Raw genomic sequence first — 20,769 nt, forward strand, 5'->3', positions numbered from 1 at the left:
TTGGCATGGCCATTCTAAGCCTTGTTTACATTAGGTATAGGGTGTATGTTTTGTAACGGCTCCCCTTTAACATTAGAGTGTCTTGTTGAATGTCAATTAAAAAAAGCCAGAGGGTCACGTATATGACAATATACGAATATATTGAAATATAAGAAAAGTAGGAAAATACCATTATAACTGATAAAATAAATATATGGCACACTAATTGTAACAAAAATATTTGCTAACGTTGAGACCTGAAGTGAAAAAAGCAACATGCTTTAATATGCAATTTTTACAAAAGTGTTTGTCTGGCTATAAAGGCCAGACGAACTAATAGAACCCAAACTTTATTAATCAAGAGGAGCCAGGCATTAATTCAAGCAAGATGATCAAGAGGAGCCAGGCATTAATTCAAGCAAGATGACATATATCTTGAACACATGCTCAGGAGCACACGTGATGTTGGTTTTGTTACTCCTGCAAGGAAATCTGCTTCGTAGTAGAAATTTTAATTATTTTGCACTTGTATTAACTACTGCAAACTTTGATGATTGGGGGAACTAACTTTTTTCATCCTGATATATCATTATAGTTCATATCAATATTACCAGATGTGTTACCTATCACCAGAGTAAATAGGTTTTTTAAGGCTTAATCTCTGATGTGTTACTTTCATGCAATACCTGTAACACAATCCGTATGGCACATTTATACATATTCTTTACAAATACATCAACAACTTTCATCTGCATGACACATTTATACATACAGTATTCTTCTCTATAAATACATCGACAAATTTCTTATATTTTATATCTTCAATGAAGTGTGAGGCAAGTGCATTGCATGTTATGGAAGATGACTTATAGCTCCAAGCATTTTGAGGTTATTATAACCTGTGTTCCTGCTATTATTATCATCATCAAAACACTATTTAAACATTCTTCACTAAAGGGTTAATGACTTGTTTTGTGTTCTCAAGTTACTTACGTTTGCAAAAATCTGACACTTGCAATATACGTCATATTTTCTATGTTATTGCCAATGAAGCACTTTTCTTACTCAATGGGAAATATATATGGCCCAGAAGTTCGTACAGATACAGCAGTCAGTAAATTGAAATTAATTTCTTTGCAATTGATTTTCGCTACAGCAGTCAGTAAATTGAAATTAATTTTTAGCAATTGATTTTCGCTACAGCAGTCAGTAAATTGAAATTAATTTTTAGCAATTGATTTTCGCTGCAACTGCTCTTCTTTACAGTTGTAACAAAAAACATGAAGGGCCCCTGAGTATACAGAATACTTGTTATTTGTTCGAACATTATGCAAGTGGATACTGCAGTTGTGATTTCAACTCATTGTGCAACAAGTTACTAAGGACGCCTCCTGTCTTCTGTGACTCCTTTGATAGACCAAAAATCCAGAAAGCTCCTTTAAACTCTTCGTATCTTAAAAGAATGAGTGCCAGTAAGAGGAAACCTAAGCTCATCGCCTTTGACCTAGGTAAGTTATTGTAGCTTAGGGTAAGTATCCTTGGCTATGCTTGTCTTATGTTCACTTTATTATCAATTAGATATTGTAGTTCTACGGTAGTAGTTTAGGGCTTTGGCTCTGCTTGTCTTATGTTTAAAAGCCACTCATGAATGGCAAAGCCAAGGGACTGACAGTGGCCGAGTGGGTAAATTTGTCTATATTTATGATCAGCACCCAACCTATAACCATGGAGGGCCAGACAATGGCTGCTGATGACTCGGCAGGTAGCCCTATAAGCTGCCCCAATCCACCCATCCCTAGTTCACAAAGATGGTTAGGTTTTAAAGATTTAAGGTTTAAAGGTCACTCAGGAAGCAGGACAATGCCCTATAGACTGACTATTTATATGATCAGCGCTCAAGCCTCCTCTCCACCCAAGCTAGGACCAGGGAGTGCCAAGCTAGGGCTGATGATGTCTCAACAGATAGACCTATAGGTTCCCCCAAACCCCCCCAACGTTAGCTCACAAGGATGGTAAGGTTGCGTACACTAAAGGCACCGTGTCTGAGTGGGACTCGTACCCCCGTCTGGCAAACACCAGGCAGAGACGTTACCAATCAGGCCACAACAACCCATGCAGACACTACAAGAACTATCAAGCAGTAGGCCTATAGGCTGCCCCAAACCACCCATCCCCAGATCACAAAGATAGTAAGGTTGCAGACACTACATATACTATCAAGTTTGAGGGGGCCTTGAACCCTGGTCCGGTGTGACGGTCTGAACCAACCCCCGGTCTCACAGTACTCCTTTATAATCTGAGCATGCGCGAACATTACCGTTTGCCAGTGCATACAAGATTGATGTTTTATTTTCCTGTAATGTTAGCGTGCGCAGCTCAACATTACCGCTTGCCAGTACATACAAGCTTGATGTTTTATTTTCATGCGAGCGAAGCTAGCTAATGGCGGAAAAGAACCATTATACAATGTCAAGGAGAATTCTGAGACCGGGGGATCGTTCAGACCGTCACACTGGCATTCACCAGGGAGGAATGTTTCCAATAGGCGACTGCCACCCTAACTAAGCATTAAATATTGCATTTTTACGGTAGATGACGAAATCCACATAATTTCCCGGTTTTATTCTTTGTTAGTAAGTACATCGTCCCATTTGCTTAACCGTTTTACCCACAATGGACATACTGGTACTTTTCGTAAAACTCATCCCTTAACCCCCATGGACATACTGGTACGTCCTTGCAAAAAACTGCTATTTACATTTCTTTTTGCATATTTTTGATAACTTTATGAGAAACTTCATTCATTTTCCAAAAGAATGAGACCAACCTGACCTCTCTATGACAAAAATTAAGGCTGTTAGAGTAATTTAAAAAATATATATTGCAAAATGTGCTTGAAAAAAAAAAAATGTCTGGGGGTTAAGGGTTGGAAAGTTCCAAATAGCTTGGGGGTAAAAGGGTTAATTTATAATATTGTCAATTCATTCTTTGTACCAAATTACATCATTATTCATGTTAGTTATTGTTGGTAAAACTAACAAATTTGGTGACCCCTACTTTTTACTGTTCTAAGAGAACAATATTTATTATAACTCGTCTATATAACCTGAAGAAATATGGTATTCTGAAAGTTATCATCAAAATCATTCAAATTACCTTTAAATACTCCAGAAATATCTTACGATTGAAGAAGTAGGTTATAGTTATGGATGTGAAAAGTTTTGGTACTAAAAAGCACGGTTCGCATAGAAAAAAGCTTGTTTTCTTCGAAAATGATATTTGTTTTCACGACAAATAAATACTTAGTATATATATATATATATATATATATATATATATATATATATATATATATATATATATATATATATATATATATATATATATATATATATATATATATATCCACCAATAATGGGGAACCCCCCACTGGGTATCCAGGGTTTTGGGTGGGGAAAATATACTGGGAAAAGGGTAAATAATGGTTAAACAAACCTTTTTTTTTTCTCTATATATTATTTTCTGGGACGCATTATAAATCCATGTAAAACTCCACAAATTATTTATATTCGATACTAATGGTATATTTTTCATTTGAAAAGTAAATAATGTGATTTCACCGAATTTTACTTCATTTCTTTTATAATAAAACCAGATTTAGTGGTATAGTAGAGAAGGAAGTAGTCAAACTGGTTGTTCTGTTTGTTTGCTGTTGAAATGAAGGTCAAATTCCGTTGAAATATGTTATTTGCTGCAGGAAAACATATATTTTCTGTTCAAAATGTTTTCCTGTCTGTAACTGCAATTTTGCTAAGAATTATTAGTTATGTAATTATACCCAATGTCGGTAAAGCCTCTCCCAGAAGGTATGGACAAGATGCCTTAGGTTAGGTGGGGAAGTTTAGGTTAGGTTGTATCCTTTCTTCATTTCCCTTGTGAAATATGGGATTCTAGGAGTGACCTCTCGTGTTTCAGATGCCTTTATAACTTGAGAAATAGTTTTTTACAATTATAGTCATCAAAGTCGATCAAAGTATCACTGTCACCTTCTATAGTCCAGACATTAAAAGAAATTTTTCCATTAGTATTTGATGAATGATTATGAATCTGTCAGTCATTTCCTTTACAGTAACCCTTTTACCCCCAAAGGACGTACTGGTACGTTTCACAAAAGCCATCCCTTCACCCCCATGGACGTACCGGTACATCCTTGCAGAAAAATGCTAAACAAATTTTTTTTTTTCATATTTTTGATAATTTTTTGAGAAAATTCAGGCATTTTCCAAGAGAATGAGACCAACCTGACCTCTCTATGACAAAAATTAAGGCTATTAGAGGAATTTAAAAAAGATATACTGCAAAATGTGCTGGGAAAAAAATAACCCCCTGGGGGTTAAGGGTTGGAAATTTCCAAATAGCCTGGGGGTAAAAGGGTTAAAAAGTACTTTCTATCAACTATTTTACCTTATTACAAATCTTCAGTAGCTAATGTACTAAACAGTAATTCAATCAGCTTCTAAAAATACGCTTCCAGTAAAAGATTCCAGGGTCATAAATTTCGGAAAAATTTTACTTCATTAGCATTGGTGAGTAAGCTCGGTACCACAGTAAATTTGTGCAGTTTTCCAAGTTATTTTATATTTCATACAATCATATTAACCCTTTTACCCCAAAGGACGTACTGGTACGTTTCACAAAAGCCATCCCTTTACCCCCATGGACGTACCGGTACGTCCTTGCAAAAAATGCTATAAAAAAATTTTTTTTTTCATATTTTTGATAATTTTTTGAGAAACTTCATGCATTTTCCAAGAGAATGAGACCAACCTGACCTCTCTATGACAAAAATTAAGGCTGTTAGAGCAATTTAGAAAAAAATATACTGCAAAATGTGCTGGGAAAAAAATAACCCCCTGGGGGTTAAGGGTTGGAAATTTCCCAATAGCCTGGGGAAAAAGGGTTAACCCATCTGAAAGCTGATTCCTTAGTAAAATCTGGATTATTTAGTGATACATCATGAATTATCTTTATTATACTACTTTTATATCTCTTAATTTAATGTTTTTCTTTCAGATTATACTTTGTGGCCCTTTTGGGTGGATACTCATGTTGATCCTCCATTTAAAAAGGACAAGTAAGTACTGTATCTAAAAAAAATTTATATTTCCATTTACTCTAATATTTGGATAATACATAACATTATAGTAATTTGATGTTATTGGAGCTTAGTATACCATAAAGTTGTTCTTTTATTACAATGATTTTATTCTTCGAATAGAAGAAAAAAGCTCAACTACAAATGGATATAAATGATTGTGCGAGATATAGGTACATCAGCTGGTTTGGCTAATTACCATGAGAGGTGTTAGAAAAGCCAATAAATGTAAAAGGCATTAGCAACCACCATTCTTAATACAGTACTTGTCTTAATTTTCTTCATCAAAGTTGTAGCATGGAAGTTCTTTTACAGTAGGTTGAGTATGAAATTAAAATATCTGTTTTGTATACTGTAGATATGTTTTATCCTGATTGTAGATTTTTAGCATTTATTTTTTGGCATTTTTTTATTTTAGTAAGTTGTCTAATGCATTGTACAATATTGTAGGATATGGTAGGTTTGAACTGTCAAGGTTTATATGCTGTGATTACTAGTTATCAAAAGTGTCTAAGTATTTGACTTTTATCTCTTTTCTGTTACACTCACTTTTTAAATATTTAACTTAGCCGGTGAATATATAATAGCTGCTGCTCCAGCGGCTCGACAGAAAAACACACAAAAACTCGCGAGCGATCGCTATGAAGGTTGCGGGTGTGCCCACCAGCGCCAACTATCGGCCAGATACCGCATATGCATGTAAACAAGCCTCAATTCTTCTCTGTCGGCCTTAACGACAAGACGTATCATTACTCGCTGTATAACCTGGAGTTTTCTCAACAGACTTGGTGAAGTACTTCATTTTGGTTTGAGCTTTCGCAGTGCAGGTGTTTTTCCTCAACTTAAACTCTTGAACTCTTTTTTGGACAGATTTAATTGTTGATGATTTGGATTGTTTTTTTTGGACTTTCTTTGACTAATTCAAAATGGCTGACGCTTCTCAAGTTCCTAGATTTCGTAAGTGTAATGCTAGGGATTGCAATAGGCGTCTTCCAAAGGCATCTCTCGACCCACATACTGTGTGTTCTAATTGTCGGGGTAAAACCTGTCAATTAGGAGATCGGTGTGAGGAATGCGTGGGCCTTTCGGAATTCGATTGGCTCGAATATGACAAATATTCTCGTAAGCTAGAGAGAGATAGGGTGAGGAGGAGTTCCTCTAGATCAGTAGATTTTTCCTCTCCCCATGCCCCTGAACCTAATCCTTCCCCTGTAGTGGTTGTGCCTGAACCCCCTACTGGCACTCAGGAACCATCAATGCGGGACATGTTACGTGCCATTCATGCCTTGGGTGAAAGAGTTGAGTCATTAGCTACAGATCGTAATCAACTCATGACGGACGTTAAAGAGCTAAAGTGTCAGAGTGCCACAGCGGAAAATCGTGGGAAAGTGATTAGTGCGCAAAGTGTTTTCAGTGTTGCGACCGAGGGTTCGTCTGTTCGTACCTGTTGTTCGCCTAGTCCGAGACCTCTTGCAAGCTCCCAAGCCCAGGGGAGAAGTAATGTCGTACGACTTATGGGTTCGAGAGGCCTTGATCAGCGAACAGACGTTCCCTCTATGGTAACAGGCGTGTCTCATCAAGACCGCCCCTACCATAAGACGAGAGAGACCATTTTCTCCTCGTCATCCGAAGGCTTTTCGCATAAGAAACCGTGGAGCAAGGTTTCAAGGCCCTTGAAGCGAAAGTCGGTCCCTTCAGGACAGGTCCAGCGTCCTGGTTGTAGCCATTGGGACAGCTCTGACCCCTTACAGTCATCGGAAGACTGCTCGCCGCCTAAGCAGCAACGTTTCACAGGCTCAGAGAGTCTTGGTGTAGGCAAGGTTGTGCAGTCTCAGACGTTAACCCCGTCTTTTACCGCACCCATTCCCGTTGATCCTAAATGGGTTGTACTGCAAGACATGCAGATCAAGCTCGCCTCCCTTATGGAAGACTATTCTGCTGAAAAGGTTCACGATGATCCTCGCCGCTTAGCTAATCGAGATCCTGGCCTTCAGCCGCCAAAACGAGCCTTTGCTCGTCCTGTTGACGTTGACGTTGCTAAGTCACGTCAATCGCGCTTTGTAGAGCCTCACTCGATGCAGTCACGTGTTGACTTTCAGCCGCATTTGGACGTTCAGCCACTTCCTAATGCTCTTGTTGACGTTGAGGACGTTCGCCAACCAGCGGAGTTGACTTGTTTTGACGCTGAGCGTCAACCACCGCAGTCTAGAGTTGTTTTGACTGCTCAGACTAGGCAGTCAAAACAGTCTCGAGTTGACGTCGACCGTCCTCCCGCTCCTGTTGTTGTTGACAGTCAGGCGGTTAAGCAGTTACATGACGTAGCGTCCTGGACTGCTAATAATGCACCAGTGCTTGTGGACTCTGCGTGTCAAGCATTGCCAACCCCTTTGCTTGTTACTCAGCAGTTGTCGGATGAAGATCCTTCAGATGAGGACGTTGCTGACCCTCATCATGATGATCATCCTTCGGATGTAGACGAACCTAGAACGGTTCCTCCTTCAATGGACTTTAAGAAAGTCATGTTAATTTTCAAGGAGCTTTTTCCCGATCACTTTGTTACCGTTGCTCCTCGTTCGCCACCGTCTGAGTTTGCTCTAGGCTTACCTGCTAACATGCCAGCCTTTACTAAGCTAGTGCTCTCTCGCTCTTCCAAGAGAGCTTTACGACTTTTAGGCGACTGGTTGGATACCAGGAGGAGTTTGGGGAAGACGGCCTTTGCCTTCCCTCCGTCAAAGCTCTCGTCTAGATCGAGCGTCTGGTATGCCACGGGAGAAGTTCTCGGCTTGGGAGTCCCTGCCTCTGCCCAGGGTGACTTCTCAAGCCTCGTAGACTCTCCCCCCCGCCTAGCCATGAGACGCTCGAAGATTAGTTGGTCCTCCTCGGACCTTGACCATCTGCTGAAAGGCGTATACAGGGCCTTTGAAGTTTTCAACTTCCTTGACTGGTCATTAGGAGCTTTAAGTAGGAAAATCTCTTCGGCTGATAGAGATGTCTCCTTACTGATAATGTCATGTATGGATAAAGCCATCCGCGATGGTTCCAATGAGCTCGCCTCCTCTTTTACGTCGGGAGTCTTAAAGAAGCGAGAGTCCCTTTGCTTTTTTCTTTCGGCAGGAGTTACTCCCTGTCAGAGATCAGAACTGCTCTTTGCTCCCTTATCAAAGTTTTTGTTCCCGCAACAATTGGTTAAGGACATAGCTTCTTCGCTTGTGCAGAAGGACACCCATGACTTGATGGCGTCCTCTGCTCGCAAGGGGACTCCTTCTACATCCTTTGCTGTAAGACCCAGGATCGACACTCCGGCATCCAGATTTATCCCGCCCTTTCGTGGCAGAGCTCCCAGCAGGGGAAGTACTCGTGCCGAGGGAAAGAGAGGAAAGAAGAGAGGAGCCAAGTCCTCACGTGGCAGAGTCTGACTGCCCACAGCCTCAGACAGCGGTAGGAGCCAGATAGAAGAGCTTCTGGCAGGCCTGGGAGAAGAGGGGCGCAGACCAACAGTCTGTTCGGTTGCTCAGAGAGGGGTACAAAATTCCGTTTGTACGCAAACCTCCTCTAGCGACAACTCCCATCGACCTCTCTCCCAGGTACCGAGAGGAGTCAAAGAGACAAGCCCTAAACCTAGAAGTGTGTCTGTTGCTAGAGAAGGGAACGGTGGTGAAAGTCTCGGACCTTCAATCACCGGGGTTTTACAACCGTCTCTTCCTAGTCCCAAAGAAGACAGGAGGTTGGAGACCGGTGCTAGACGTCAGTGCGCTCAACGTCTTTGTTACGAAAACAAAGTTCACTATGGAGACCACAAAATCAGTCTTAGCAGCGGTCAGAAAGGGAGACTGGATGGTCTCTCTCGACCTACGAGACGCGTACTTCCACATCCCTATACACCCAGATTCCCAACCGTTTCTGAGGTTTGTTTTAAAAAATGTGGTATACCAGTTTCGGGCCCTGTGCTTTGGCCTAAGTCCTGCTCCTCTCGTGTTTACGAGGCTTATGAGGAATGTAGCAAAATTCCTCCATTTATCGGGAATCCGAGCCTCCCTGTACTTGGACGACTGGCTTCTCAGAGCTTCGTCCAGTCATCGCTGTCTGCAGGATCTTCATTGGACATTGGATCTGACCAAGGAATTGGGACTTTTGGTCAACCTAGAAAAGTCCCAGCTGATCCCATCCCAAACTATACTGTATTTAGGGATGGAGATTCGCAGTCCAGTTTTTCGGGCTTTTCCGTCTGCCACCCGAATAGATCAAGCCCTGCTCAAAGTCCAACTAATGTTGAAGAGAGAACGGTGCTCAGTCAGGAATTGGATGAGTCTAGTAGGAACTCTATCATCCCTGGAGCAGTTTGTCTCGCTAGGAAGACTACACCTTCGACCTCTCCAGTTCCATCTAGCCTTTCACTGGAACAAGGACAAGACGTTAGAGACGGTCTCAATCCCGGTCTCCGAACCAGTAAAGGCATGCCTGAAATGGTGGAACGACAATATCAGTCTGAGAGAGGGACTTTCACTAGCAGTTCAGAACCCAAACCACGTACTATTCTCAGACGCGTCGGATTTGGGTTGGGGTGCGACCCTGGACGGTCGGGAATGCTCAGGTCTGTGGACCTCAAGTCAGAGGAGCATGCACATCAACGGCAAGGAGCTTTTGGCAGTACACTTGGCCTTGATGAAATTCAAGAGTCTCCTTCGAAACAAAGTGGTAGAGATCAACTCCGACAATACCACAGCCTTGGCGTACATCTCCAAGCAAGGAGGCACCCACTCCCTCACGCTGTACGAGATCGCAAGGGACCTGCTCATTTGGTCAAGAGATCGAGGCATCTCCCTGTTAACGAGGTTTATCCAGGGCGACTTGAACGTCTTAGCAGACTGTCTCAGTCGGAGGGGTCAGGTAATTCCTACGGAATGGACCCTCCACAAGGACGTGTGCAAGAGTCTTTGGGCGACTTGGGGTCAACCCACCATAGACCTCTTTGCCACCTCGATGACCAAGAGACTTCCAATCTATTGCTCTCCAGTCCCAGACCCAGCAGCAATACACAGACGCATTTCTCCTAGATTGGTCTCATCTGGACTTATATGCATTCCCACCATTCAAGATTGTCAACAAGGTACTGCAGAAGTTCGCCTCTCACGAAGGGACAAGGTTGACGTTGGTTGCTCCCCTCTGGCCCGCGAGAGAGTGGTTCACCGAGGTACTTCGATGGCTGGTAGACTTTCCAAGAAGTCTTCCTCTAAGGGTGGACCTTCTACGTCAGCCACACGTAAAGAAGGTACACCAAGGCCTCCACGCTCTTCGTCTGACTGCCTTCAGACTATCGAAAGACTCGAGAGCTAGAGGCTTTTCGAAGGAGGCAGCCAGAGCGATTGCTAGAGCAAGGAGAACATCCACCCTTAGAGTCTACCAATCGAAGTGGGAAGTCTTCCGAAACTGGTGCAAGTCAGTATCTGTATCCTCGACCAGTACCTCTGTAACTCAAATAGCTGACTTCCTCTTATACCTGAGGAAAGAACGATCTCTTTCAGCTCCCACTATCAAGGGTTACAGAAGCATGTTGGCATCAGTCTTCCGTCACAGAGGCTTAGATCTTTCTAACAATAAAGATCTACAGGACCTCCTTAAGTCTTTTGAGACCACGAAGGAGCGTCGTTTGGTTACACCTGGTTGGAATTTAGACGTGGTACTAAGATTCCTCATGTCAGACAGGTTCGAGCCGCTACAATCAGCCTCCCTGAAAGATCTCACCTTAAAAACTCTTTTCCTGGTATGCTTAGCCACAGCTAAAAGAGTCAGTGAGATTCATGCCTCCAGCAAGAACATCGGATTTTCATCTGAAACGGCTACATGTTCTCTACAACTTGGTTTTCTAGCCAAAAACGAGCTGCCTTATCGACCTTGGCCGAAATCGTTCGATATTCCAAGCTTATCGAATATGGTTGGGAATGAACTAGAAAGAGTCTTATGCCCTGTGAGAGCTCTTAAGTTCTATTTAAAACGAACTAAACCTTTACGAGGCCTGTCTGAAGCTTTATGGTGTTCAGTTAAGAAACCATCTTTGCCTATGTCAAAGAATGCTTTATCCTATTTTATCAGACTGTTAATACGAGAAGCTCATTCCCATCTGAGTGAGGAAGACCAAGCTTTGCTGAAGGTAAGGACACACGAAGTTAGAGCTGTCGCAACTTCCGTGGCCTTTAAACAAAATAGATCTCTGCGAAGTATAATGGACGCAACCTGTTCGCGTCTTTTTATCTTAAGGATGTCCAGTCTCTTTACGAGGACTGCTACACTCTGGGACCATTCGTAGCAGCGAGTGCAGTAGTGGGTGAGGGCTCAACCACTACAATTCCCTAATTCCATAACCTTTTTAATCTTTCTCTTGAAATGTTTTTATTGTTGTTTTTGGGTTGTCCGGAAGGCTAAGAAGCCTTTCGCATCCTGGTTGATTTGGCGGGTGGTCAAAGTCATTTCTTGAGAAGCGCCTAGATTAGGGGTTTTGATGAGGTCCTGTTGTATGGGTTGCAACCCTTGATACTTCAGATCCTAGGGGTCGATCAGCATCCTAAGAGGATCGCGAGGCTCCGTAAGGAAGACGTACTTAAAAAGGCAGAGTAATTGTTCAAGTCGACTTCCTTACCAGGTACCTATTTATTTTGTTTTTGTTATTTTGATAACTTCTAAAATGAAATAAAACTCTTAGCTCATAATAATGTAAACATATATTGCTGGTCTCTACCCACCCCCCTGGGTGTGAATCAGCTATTATAATCACCGGCTAAGTTAAATATTGAAAAATGTTATTTTGATAATAAAATAAATTTTTGAATATACTTACCCGGTGATTATATATTAACCCTGGATAGGTACGCTCCTCGGACACCCCTTTAAGGGTATACTCGGACGCGAACGACCCCGACGCCAAAAAAAATTCTTGAAAAATCAGTTTTTGCAGTAACCTCCTTTTTTCTTTTGCCAAAAAAAACTTCAATGAATGCTTAAAACAACTGTAAAGATAAATACTACTCATCTGCAGAAAAACTATTTATTATAAATATTTTAAAAAATTAAGTAGAAAAAAAAAAGACCTGACATAAAAATTCATAAAAAAAAAGTTTATACATATATACACAAATACTTTTAGGAATTGATTCTTGAATGTTTAGGACACATCTTGATGTATTTTGGATGAAGTCAGACCCATGGAGGTGAAGATCTGAAATGAGAAAAAAAGGGTAACTTTTTTTTGGCCAAAAAAATTTGTCCAAATTTCATGAATTTTTTTGGGTACCCAAATGAAATAGGAAGTGGCTAATTTTTTTAGGGAATAAACATATGTTATCCTAAAATAGAAATATGTAAAAAAATCTTCATTATTTTTTAAATTACATTTATATCAGGGGCCATATCTAAAGGTAATTTTTTGAGTACTTAGAAATTTTGTAAAAAAATACATATTTAATATATAATATGATATTTATGTAGGTAAAAATATACCAAAATATCACAAATTCTATAGGGAACAAGAATATATATAGATAGGGCAACTTACGCTTCGGATATGTCCACAAAACTTACGCTTCGGATATGTCCACAAAATGGCCGCCAACCACACTGACTCAGACTCCCTAATCTGCCACTTGAAATGTAGGAAGGGTATGTCAATTTCAAGGTGTTATTTACTAATCTAATTATTATTGGATATGCATAAAAATTGTATGGTGGGTTGCTGGATAATTGTCGATTATTTTACGACTATAAAATTAAAATTCTGACCCAAAAAATTTTTTTTGAAGGGAAATAAAATCGAAAAAAAAATGTAAAATATAATATTTTAGCTAAATAATTTGATGATATTCAATCAAAAAAGAAGTAAACAAAATTTTCCGACAAATAAACATCTAGAGGAATCATTACTCTGTGATAGTTCCTTAGTACGTAGTAATTTTGAAAGAATTGGGAAAAAACGAAAAAATGGCAATCACCGGAAAATCGAACACATACCTATATATACGCCATATCTGGCTAAAAAAAAGATAGGCATGGGTAGCCAGATCATCTAGAAACACTTTCCAACACTATAAAAATATAAGTTTTGCGACACTACTTGCCAATTCCTTACGGTAACATGACTAAGCAAAAAAATGCAAAACAAATAAAAAGGGGCATTCGCGGAAAAATGGCTAACATTCTAATATACGGCATTTCAGAAAAAAAAAATTCAGCCACGTACTAGGCAAACCATCAAGGCACATTTTCCGACAAATAAACATCTAAATGAATCATTACTCTGTGATAGTTCCTTAGTACGTAGTAATTTTGAAAGAAATGGGAAAAAACGAAAAAATGGCAATCACAGGAAAATCGAACACATACCTATATATACGCCATATCTGGCTAAAAAAAAAGATAGGCATGGGTAGCCAGATCATCTAGAAACACTTTCCAACACTATAAAATTATAAGTTTTGCGACACTACTTGCCAATTCCTTACGGTAACATGACTAAGCAAAAAAATGCAAAACAAATAAAAAGGGGCACTCGTGGAAAAATGGCCATTCTAATATACGACATTTCAGAAAAAAAAAAATTTCAGCCACGTGCTAGGCAAACCATCAATGCACATTTTCCGACAAATAAACATATAAATGAATCATTACTCTGTGATAGTTCCTTAGTACGTAGTAATTTTGAAAGAAATGGGAAAAAACGAAAAAATGGCAATCACAGGAAAATCGAACACATACTTATATATACGCCATATCTGGCTAAAAAAAAAATAGGCATGGGTAGCCAGATCATCTAGAAACACTTTCCAACACTATAAAAATATAAGTTTTGCGACACTACTTTCCAATTCCTTACGGTAACATGACTAAGCAAAAAAATGCAAAACAAATAAAAAGGGGCACTCGCGGAAAAATGCCCAACATTTTAATATACGGCATCTCAGATAAAAAAAAAGACAGGCACGTGTTAGCCCAACCATCAAGGCACACTTTCTAACACATAAACATGAAAAAAAAATCAATAATATACGGCAATTCCTTACTACGTAGTAAATTTTTACAAATATTGAAAAAAAACAGAAATTGGCAACCGCAGTTAAATACCCAATATACCAATAACTACGTCGTATCTGACAAAAACAAAATCACGCATGGGTAGCCAGATCATCTAGACACACTTTCCAACACTAAAAAAGCAAAAGTTTTACGACACTATTTGGCAATATCTTACGGAAAAATGACTTGGCAAAAAAATGAAAAAAAATGAAAATGGGGCACTCGCGGTAAAATGCCCGACATTCTAATATACGGCATCTCAGATAAAAAAAAAGACATGCACGTGTTAGCCCAACCATCAAGGCACACTTTCTAACACATAAACATGAAAAAAAAAATGAATAATATACGGCAATTCCTTACTACGTAGTAATTTTTACAAATATTGAAAAAAAACAGAAATTGGTAACCGCAGTTAAATACCCAATATACCAATAACTACGTCGTATCTGACAAAAACAAAGTCACGCATGGGTAGCCAGATCATCTAGACACTCCAACACTAAACAAGCAAAAGTTTTACGACACTATTTGGCAATATCTTACGGAAAAATGACTTGGCAAAAAAATGAAAAAAAATGAAAAAGGGGCACTCGCGGTAAAATGGTCCTCGTGGTGATGAACGACATTTTAACTAAAAAAAAAATCATGCACATGGTAGCCAAACAATCCACCAAGACTTTCCACAACTGATAACCTATACAAGTTGAACCATTCTACGACAATTTCATAATACGTAATAACTTTGATAATTATGCAAATTACCTTAGAAGGGTAAACTCGGTCGCGCTCGACCCCGACGCGTCTCAGAAATCGGGGAAGGAGTACAGCTACAGCAATGCACATCTGGACACTACTAGAGCGTGTAGGGGAGACACCTCCTGCAGGTCGATCACCCACAAATTCAGTCACGGGGGTGAGTCACGTGAGAAAAACCTGTTTTTTTTTGACGCTCGGGGTCGCAAACGACCCATCGTACCTATCCAGGGTTAAAGGACCCTCCCTTCCTCCCCAATAGAGACGCAGTGGAACGAGGAGAAAATTGAGTCTTTGTTTACATTGAGTACTGGGTATCTGGACGACAGATGGCGCTGTTGGGCACACCCGCAACCTGTGTAGCGATCGCTGGCGAGTTTTACCTTAGAGTTTTCTGTCGAGCAACAGAGTTGCAGCTATTATAATCACCGGGTAAGTATATTCAAAAATTTATTTTATTATCAAAATAACATTTTTGAACGTCTTTTGGAAAAAAAGCTTAATAGGTTTGCTGAAGGTAATCATCTGTTCCCTAGTTTGCAATTTGGTTTTTGTAAAGGCCTTGGAGCATGCAATGCCCTTCTTACAATCTCCAGTGCTGTGCAGAAATGCCTTGATTGTGGAAAGTTCGTATGATTGGCCTTGATTTTAGTGTTGCCTTTGACCGTATTAATCATGAGGCCCTTTTTCAAACTCAAACAGTTGGGAGTGGGTGGGTCATTTCTGAGCATTATTATTGAATTTTTAAGTAATAGATCTCAAAGAGTTGTTGTTGATGGTCACCATAGTGAGTATAGGAATATGATATCTGGTGTTCCACAGGGTAGTGTTCTTAGCCCATTGCTATTTGTACTATATACACATGACATGTGTTTTGGTCTAGAAAATAAGCTTGTTGCATCTGCAGATGATGCTACACTCTTTGTACAGGTATCAATTCCATCTCCTGAATGTAGGTCTGGGGTTGGTGAATCCCTTAATAGAGATCTAGCTAGAATTAGTGAATGGTGCAAAATTTGATTGTAAGTAGATCAAGGACAGTGTCTCCTCAGCATCCAGATCTCAGAATTGATAATGTTTCTTTAACTCTGTATGACTTTTAAGATTTTAGGTGTGATTCTCGACAGCAAATTTACTTCTGAGAAACACATTAGGTCTGTGCCTTCTTCAATTGCAAAAAAATAGGCTTATTGAGAAAGTCTTTTAAGATTTTCAGTGGTCAATCAATTCTGAAGAAGTGTTTTAATTCTTTCATTCTACCTTGTTTCAAGTATTGTTCTCCTGTCTGGTCTTCAGCTTATGATGCTCATCTTCCTTTGTTGGACAGGAACTGACAGTCTATTAAATTTTTAGTTCGTTATTCATGTTGCATAAGATTTTTCATAATTCTGATCATCCTTTACATTCAGATCTTCCCAAACAGTTCCATCCTATTTGTAATACTAGGCATGTAGTTATTTCTAATAATCAGGCCTTCTCCATCATGAGCTTAATACTACACAGTATTCTATAAGTTTTATTCCAGTTGTGACCAAGTTGTGGAATGATCTTCCTAATTGGATAGTTGAATCTGTAGAACTTCAAAAGTTTAAACTTGCAGCAAATGTTTTTATATTGAACAGGCTGTCATAAGTTTTTTATAGTTTATATATGGAATATCTTTTGATGTTTTTACTGTTTTTTAAAATATTTTATTAATTGTTAATTATTTCTCATATTTATTTATTTCCTTTCCTCACTGTGCTACTTTTCCCTGTTGGAGCCCTTGGGCTTATAGTACCTTGCTTTTCCAACTAGGGTTGTAGCTTAGCTAATAATCATAATAATAATAATGATAATAATAATAATGATAATAATAATAATGATAGGTCGAGAGCAGTGGCTTCTCATCATCCATATTTCAGCATTGATAATGTTTCTTTAATTCTATACGACTTAAAATTTTATGTGTGGTTCTTGATAAGTAAATGTACTTTCGAGAAACACATTTCATCTGTTTTTTCTTTAATTACACAAAAAATTGGCTAATGAAAAAGTCTTTTAAGATTTTTGGTGATCAATCTATTCTTAAGAAGTATTTTAGTTATTTCATTCTGCCTTGTCTCGAGTATTGTTCTCCTGTCTGGTCTTCAGCTGCTGCATCTCATCTTAATTTGTTGGACATGAACTTATGGTCTATTAAATTTCTTATTTCTGATCTAGATATTAATCTCTGGTATTGTCGTTCAGTTAGTTCTTAATGCAAGTTTGCACTAGATTTTTCATAATTCTGACCATCCTTTGTATTCAGATCTTCCCTGACAGTATGCAGTTAATTTTATTAGTCCTTCCTTCTCCATCATGAGGTTTAATACTATACAGTACAGTATTCTCAGTTTTGTTCCAGCTATGATCAAATTGTGAAATGTTCCTCCTAATCAGGCAGTTGATTTGGTGGAACTTCAAAAATTTGAACTTACAGTGAATGTTTTAATGCTGAACAAGCTGACATAAGTCTATGATTTATTTATGAAAGATCTATTTTAATGTTGTTACTGTTCTTAAGATATTTTACAGGTATATTAATTGTTCATTACTTATTATTAGCTTATCAATTTCCTTATTCCCTTTACTCACTGGGCTGTTTTTCAATATTAAACTTAGCCGGTGATCATATAAGCTGTCAGCTCTGCTGCCCGACAGAAAAACCTAAGGACAAAATACGCCAGCGATCGCTATACAGGTGGGGGTGTACCTCAACTGCGCCATCTGTCGAGCAGGTACTCAAGTACTCCATGTCAACACAGAACCAATTTTCTCTCTGTCGTGCCACTGGCAAGACCTACTAAATACGCTGTTACTAACTGGATTTGTTTTCACAACTATTTGGTGAAGTACACTATTCTAGTTTTGAGCTTTCGCTATGCAGGGGTTTTATCTTCATCTCAAAACTTGAACTCGTTTTGGATAGATTTAATTATGGTGACAAAGAGAGTATGGACTCTCTTTCACTTTTAAATGGCCGACCCTTCCCTTAGACGGAAGTGTGTTTAGGTTTTTAGTAATTTTGCTTAACACGTTATAGATCTATATATTTTATATCTCTCCGCCTTTATTAGGCCTCTTCGATTAACTTTCCATTTATTATAAACATATTAAAATAAATTTTTATGTTTTGTTTATGTGCGACCTTTCCTGATAGTAGGCGGTCCTAACTTGGAACCGAAGTTAATCAACGTTGAGCCCGTTATATCGTATTTAGCCTTTAAAGAATTTAAAACTTTTTAAATTTAATGTTTTATGAAAGAATTTCTTTGATAGTCTCGTACTGTTTTCAAAGATGAACTAACGTTTAGTTTTTTAGACTACGCAGTTGTTGACGTTCAGGACGTTCAACATGCGCTCTATCGTTACGATAGAGAGAGAGTGTATCACGGTTTCACTTTGCAGTAAGAGTAAATCGATTCTGACGTTTCGTTCATTCTTTCTTAGCTTAAATGGTTTAAATTCTAAATTAAAGGAACTTTTTATTTGGAAAACCTTTCAGTTTTTTCCTTTAGCCAAATAACATGTTTTGACGATATATAATTGGGCTCTTCTCTCAGGTGCGAAATCAAGAGAGAAAGAGAGAGAGAGATAGAGACGGAGGGAGAGAGAGGAGAAAAACGTTCCGTTCAAGCGGGTAACGTTGTTCTCGTGTTACTCTCCTCCCTAGTCGCTGTACGGGGAAGAAGGTAAAACGTTTCTAGGGTTTTATTCTTGTCCCCAGGCTATGTGCGGTGAGAGATTGTAAACGTAGTTTATTTGAACTAGTGTTTAGTCTCTTTCCCAGCCACTGAATTCTTTATCTTTATATATGTTTTCTGTTTTTGCTAGTATTAATGAGCTGCATTATACGACTGTTTTCGCAATTACGACCTTTTAATGAAGGGTAGAATTGCGTGTTTCAGGTAGAAATCAGTAAAAGTTTCGATTTCAGTGAAATAAGTGCAAAACAGAAAATCGAAGTGATAAAGTGATATGCGCAAAGTGTTACAGTGTTGCGTCCGAGGGTTCGTCTGTTCGTGCCTGTCGTTCACCTAGTCCGGGACCTCTTGCAAGCTCCCAAGCCCAGGGGAGAAGTAATGTCGAACGACTTATGGGTTCGTCAGGCCTTGATCAACGAACAGACGTTTTCCCTCCGTGGTTTCGGGCGTATCTACCCAAGATCGCCCCACCCACACAAAGACGAGAGAGCCCATTTACTTCTCGTCTGCGGAAGAGGTTTCTCGTAAGAAACCTTGGACCAAGGTCTCGCAGCTTATTAAGCGCAAGTCGGTCCCTTCCGCGCAAGTCCAACGGCCCAGGTGTAGCCACTGGGTCAGTTCGGACTCGCTGCAGTCTTCCGATGACTGCACACCTCCTAAGAGAGGCAAAGTGGTACCGCAACAGGCAGTAACACCGTCTGTTGCCGCACCTGCTGCTGTAGACCCTAAGTGGTCTTTGCTACAGTCTATGCAGACACAGTTAGCATCTTTTATGCAGGAGTATCGTGCGGAGAAGGTTGACGCTGCACCCGTTAGCCTACAACCAACCACGGTTGTGCGTACAGTAGACGCTGACGCTACCTGCTCCCGCACTCCGCCTGTGAGAGTTCCACCACCCATGCGCAGTGTATCCTGCCAGCCGCACGTTGACGTTCACAGACGCACGCTACCCTCCGTTGACGTTCGCGAGTTACCACAACAACAGGAGGGTGGAGTTAAGTTGCTTTGTTTTGACGCTGTGCGTCAACCTCCGCAACCCACTGTGGTTACCGCTACTCGCCCGCAGCAGACTAGTCAGTCAGGAGTAGAGGCTTTGCTTCCCCACACAGCTATGGTTGTTGCCAGCTCACAGACTGTCAAGCAGTTACATGACGTTGCCTTCTGGTCTGCTACTAATGCCCCAGTGCTGTATGTCCTCACGCACCTGTTGTGGTTGACAGTTCAGTTTTTGACAGTTCACAGACTGTCAAGCAGTTACATAACGTTGCCTTCTGGTCTGCTGCTAATGCACCAGTGAGACCCTCACTGAGATAACCTAGCTTTTATCTGACAAGGTTCCTGTAGATGAGAAAGTGCTGTTCTCCCTCCTACTGATATTCCTTTGAGGACTCTGTCATTTGGAGAGGAGCCTTAAGCTGCTTAGCCTCCTATGGACTTTAATTAAATCATGATGATTTTTTAAGGATCTTCGTCCGGATCTTGTAACTGCTGCTCCTCGTTCGCCTAACGTCAGAACTTACACTAGGCCTAACTACTTCGAAGCCGTTGTTGTTAAGCTAGTGCTCTCTTGCTCTCCTAGAGAGCGTTACGTTGGCTAGGCGACTGGTTTTTGCACCAGGAGGAGTTTTAGGGATACAGCCTTTGATTTCCCTTCTTTTTAACTGGCTTATAGAGCGAGAGTCTGTTAGGACACGAGAGAAGTTCTCGGCTTGGGAGTTCATGCCTCTGCCCAGATAGACTTCTCAATTCTGGTAGACTCGCCCTGGCGCCTAGCCAGGAGACGCTCCAAGTTGTTTACAGGTCAACTTCTCAACTTTTGTCGAGCCTTTGAAGTTTTGCTGTACTATTATGTCACACATAACAAGGCTTCCAGGGATGGTAAATGGTTCCGCCTCAGTCGCTAACCCCGTCTGTTGCCACACCTGCTCCCGTAGACCCTAAATGGGCTTTGCTGCAAGACATGCAGTCCAAGCTTGTGTCCTTGATAGAGGACTTAAATACGGAGAAGAACCTTCTGGCCAACAACCTTCCAACCGGTTGGTTGTGCGCCCTGTTGACGCTGAGGTATCCTACTCGCGTCTGCCAGTTGAGGTG

The 20,769-nt window shown here is 40.2% G+C and overlaps 1 protein-coding gene across 2 annotated transcripts in view; it reads left to right on the top strand.

Annotated features, from left to right (window-relative positions):
- The first annotated feature begins 1,252 nt into the window (after positions 1–1,252).
- The window catches only part of LOC137630392 (magnesium-dependent phosphatase 1-like), a 35,326-nt gene continuing 15,809 nt past the window's right edge, over positions 1,253–20,769 (top strand). The window contains exons 1-2 of one of the 2 annotated variants that reach the window (XM_068361842.1): positions 1,253–1,487; positions 5,053–5,113. In XM_068361842.1, coding sequence (XP_068217943.1) covers positions 1,442–1,487; positions 5,053–5,113 — 107 coding nt within the window. In that variant the 5' untranslated portion in view covers positions 1,253–1,441. The remainder of the gene's footprint in view (positions 1,488–5,052; positions 5,114–20,769) is intronic. The other variant, XM_068361843.1, reaches the window with a different exon arrangement.

This window comes from Palaemon carinicauda, chromosome 38, assembly GCF_036898095.1.
Source record: "Palaemon carinicauda isolate YSFRI2023 chromosome 38, ASM3689809v2, whole genome shotgun sequence".
NCBI lineage: Eukaryota > Metazoa > Arthropoda > Malacostraca > Decapoda > Palaemonidae > Palaemon > Palaemon carinicauda.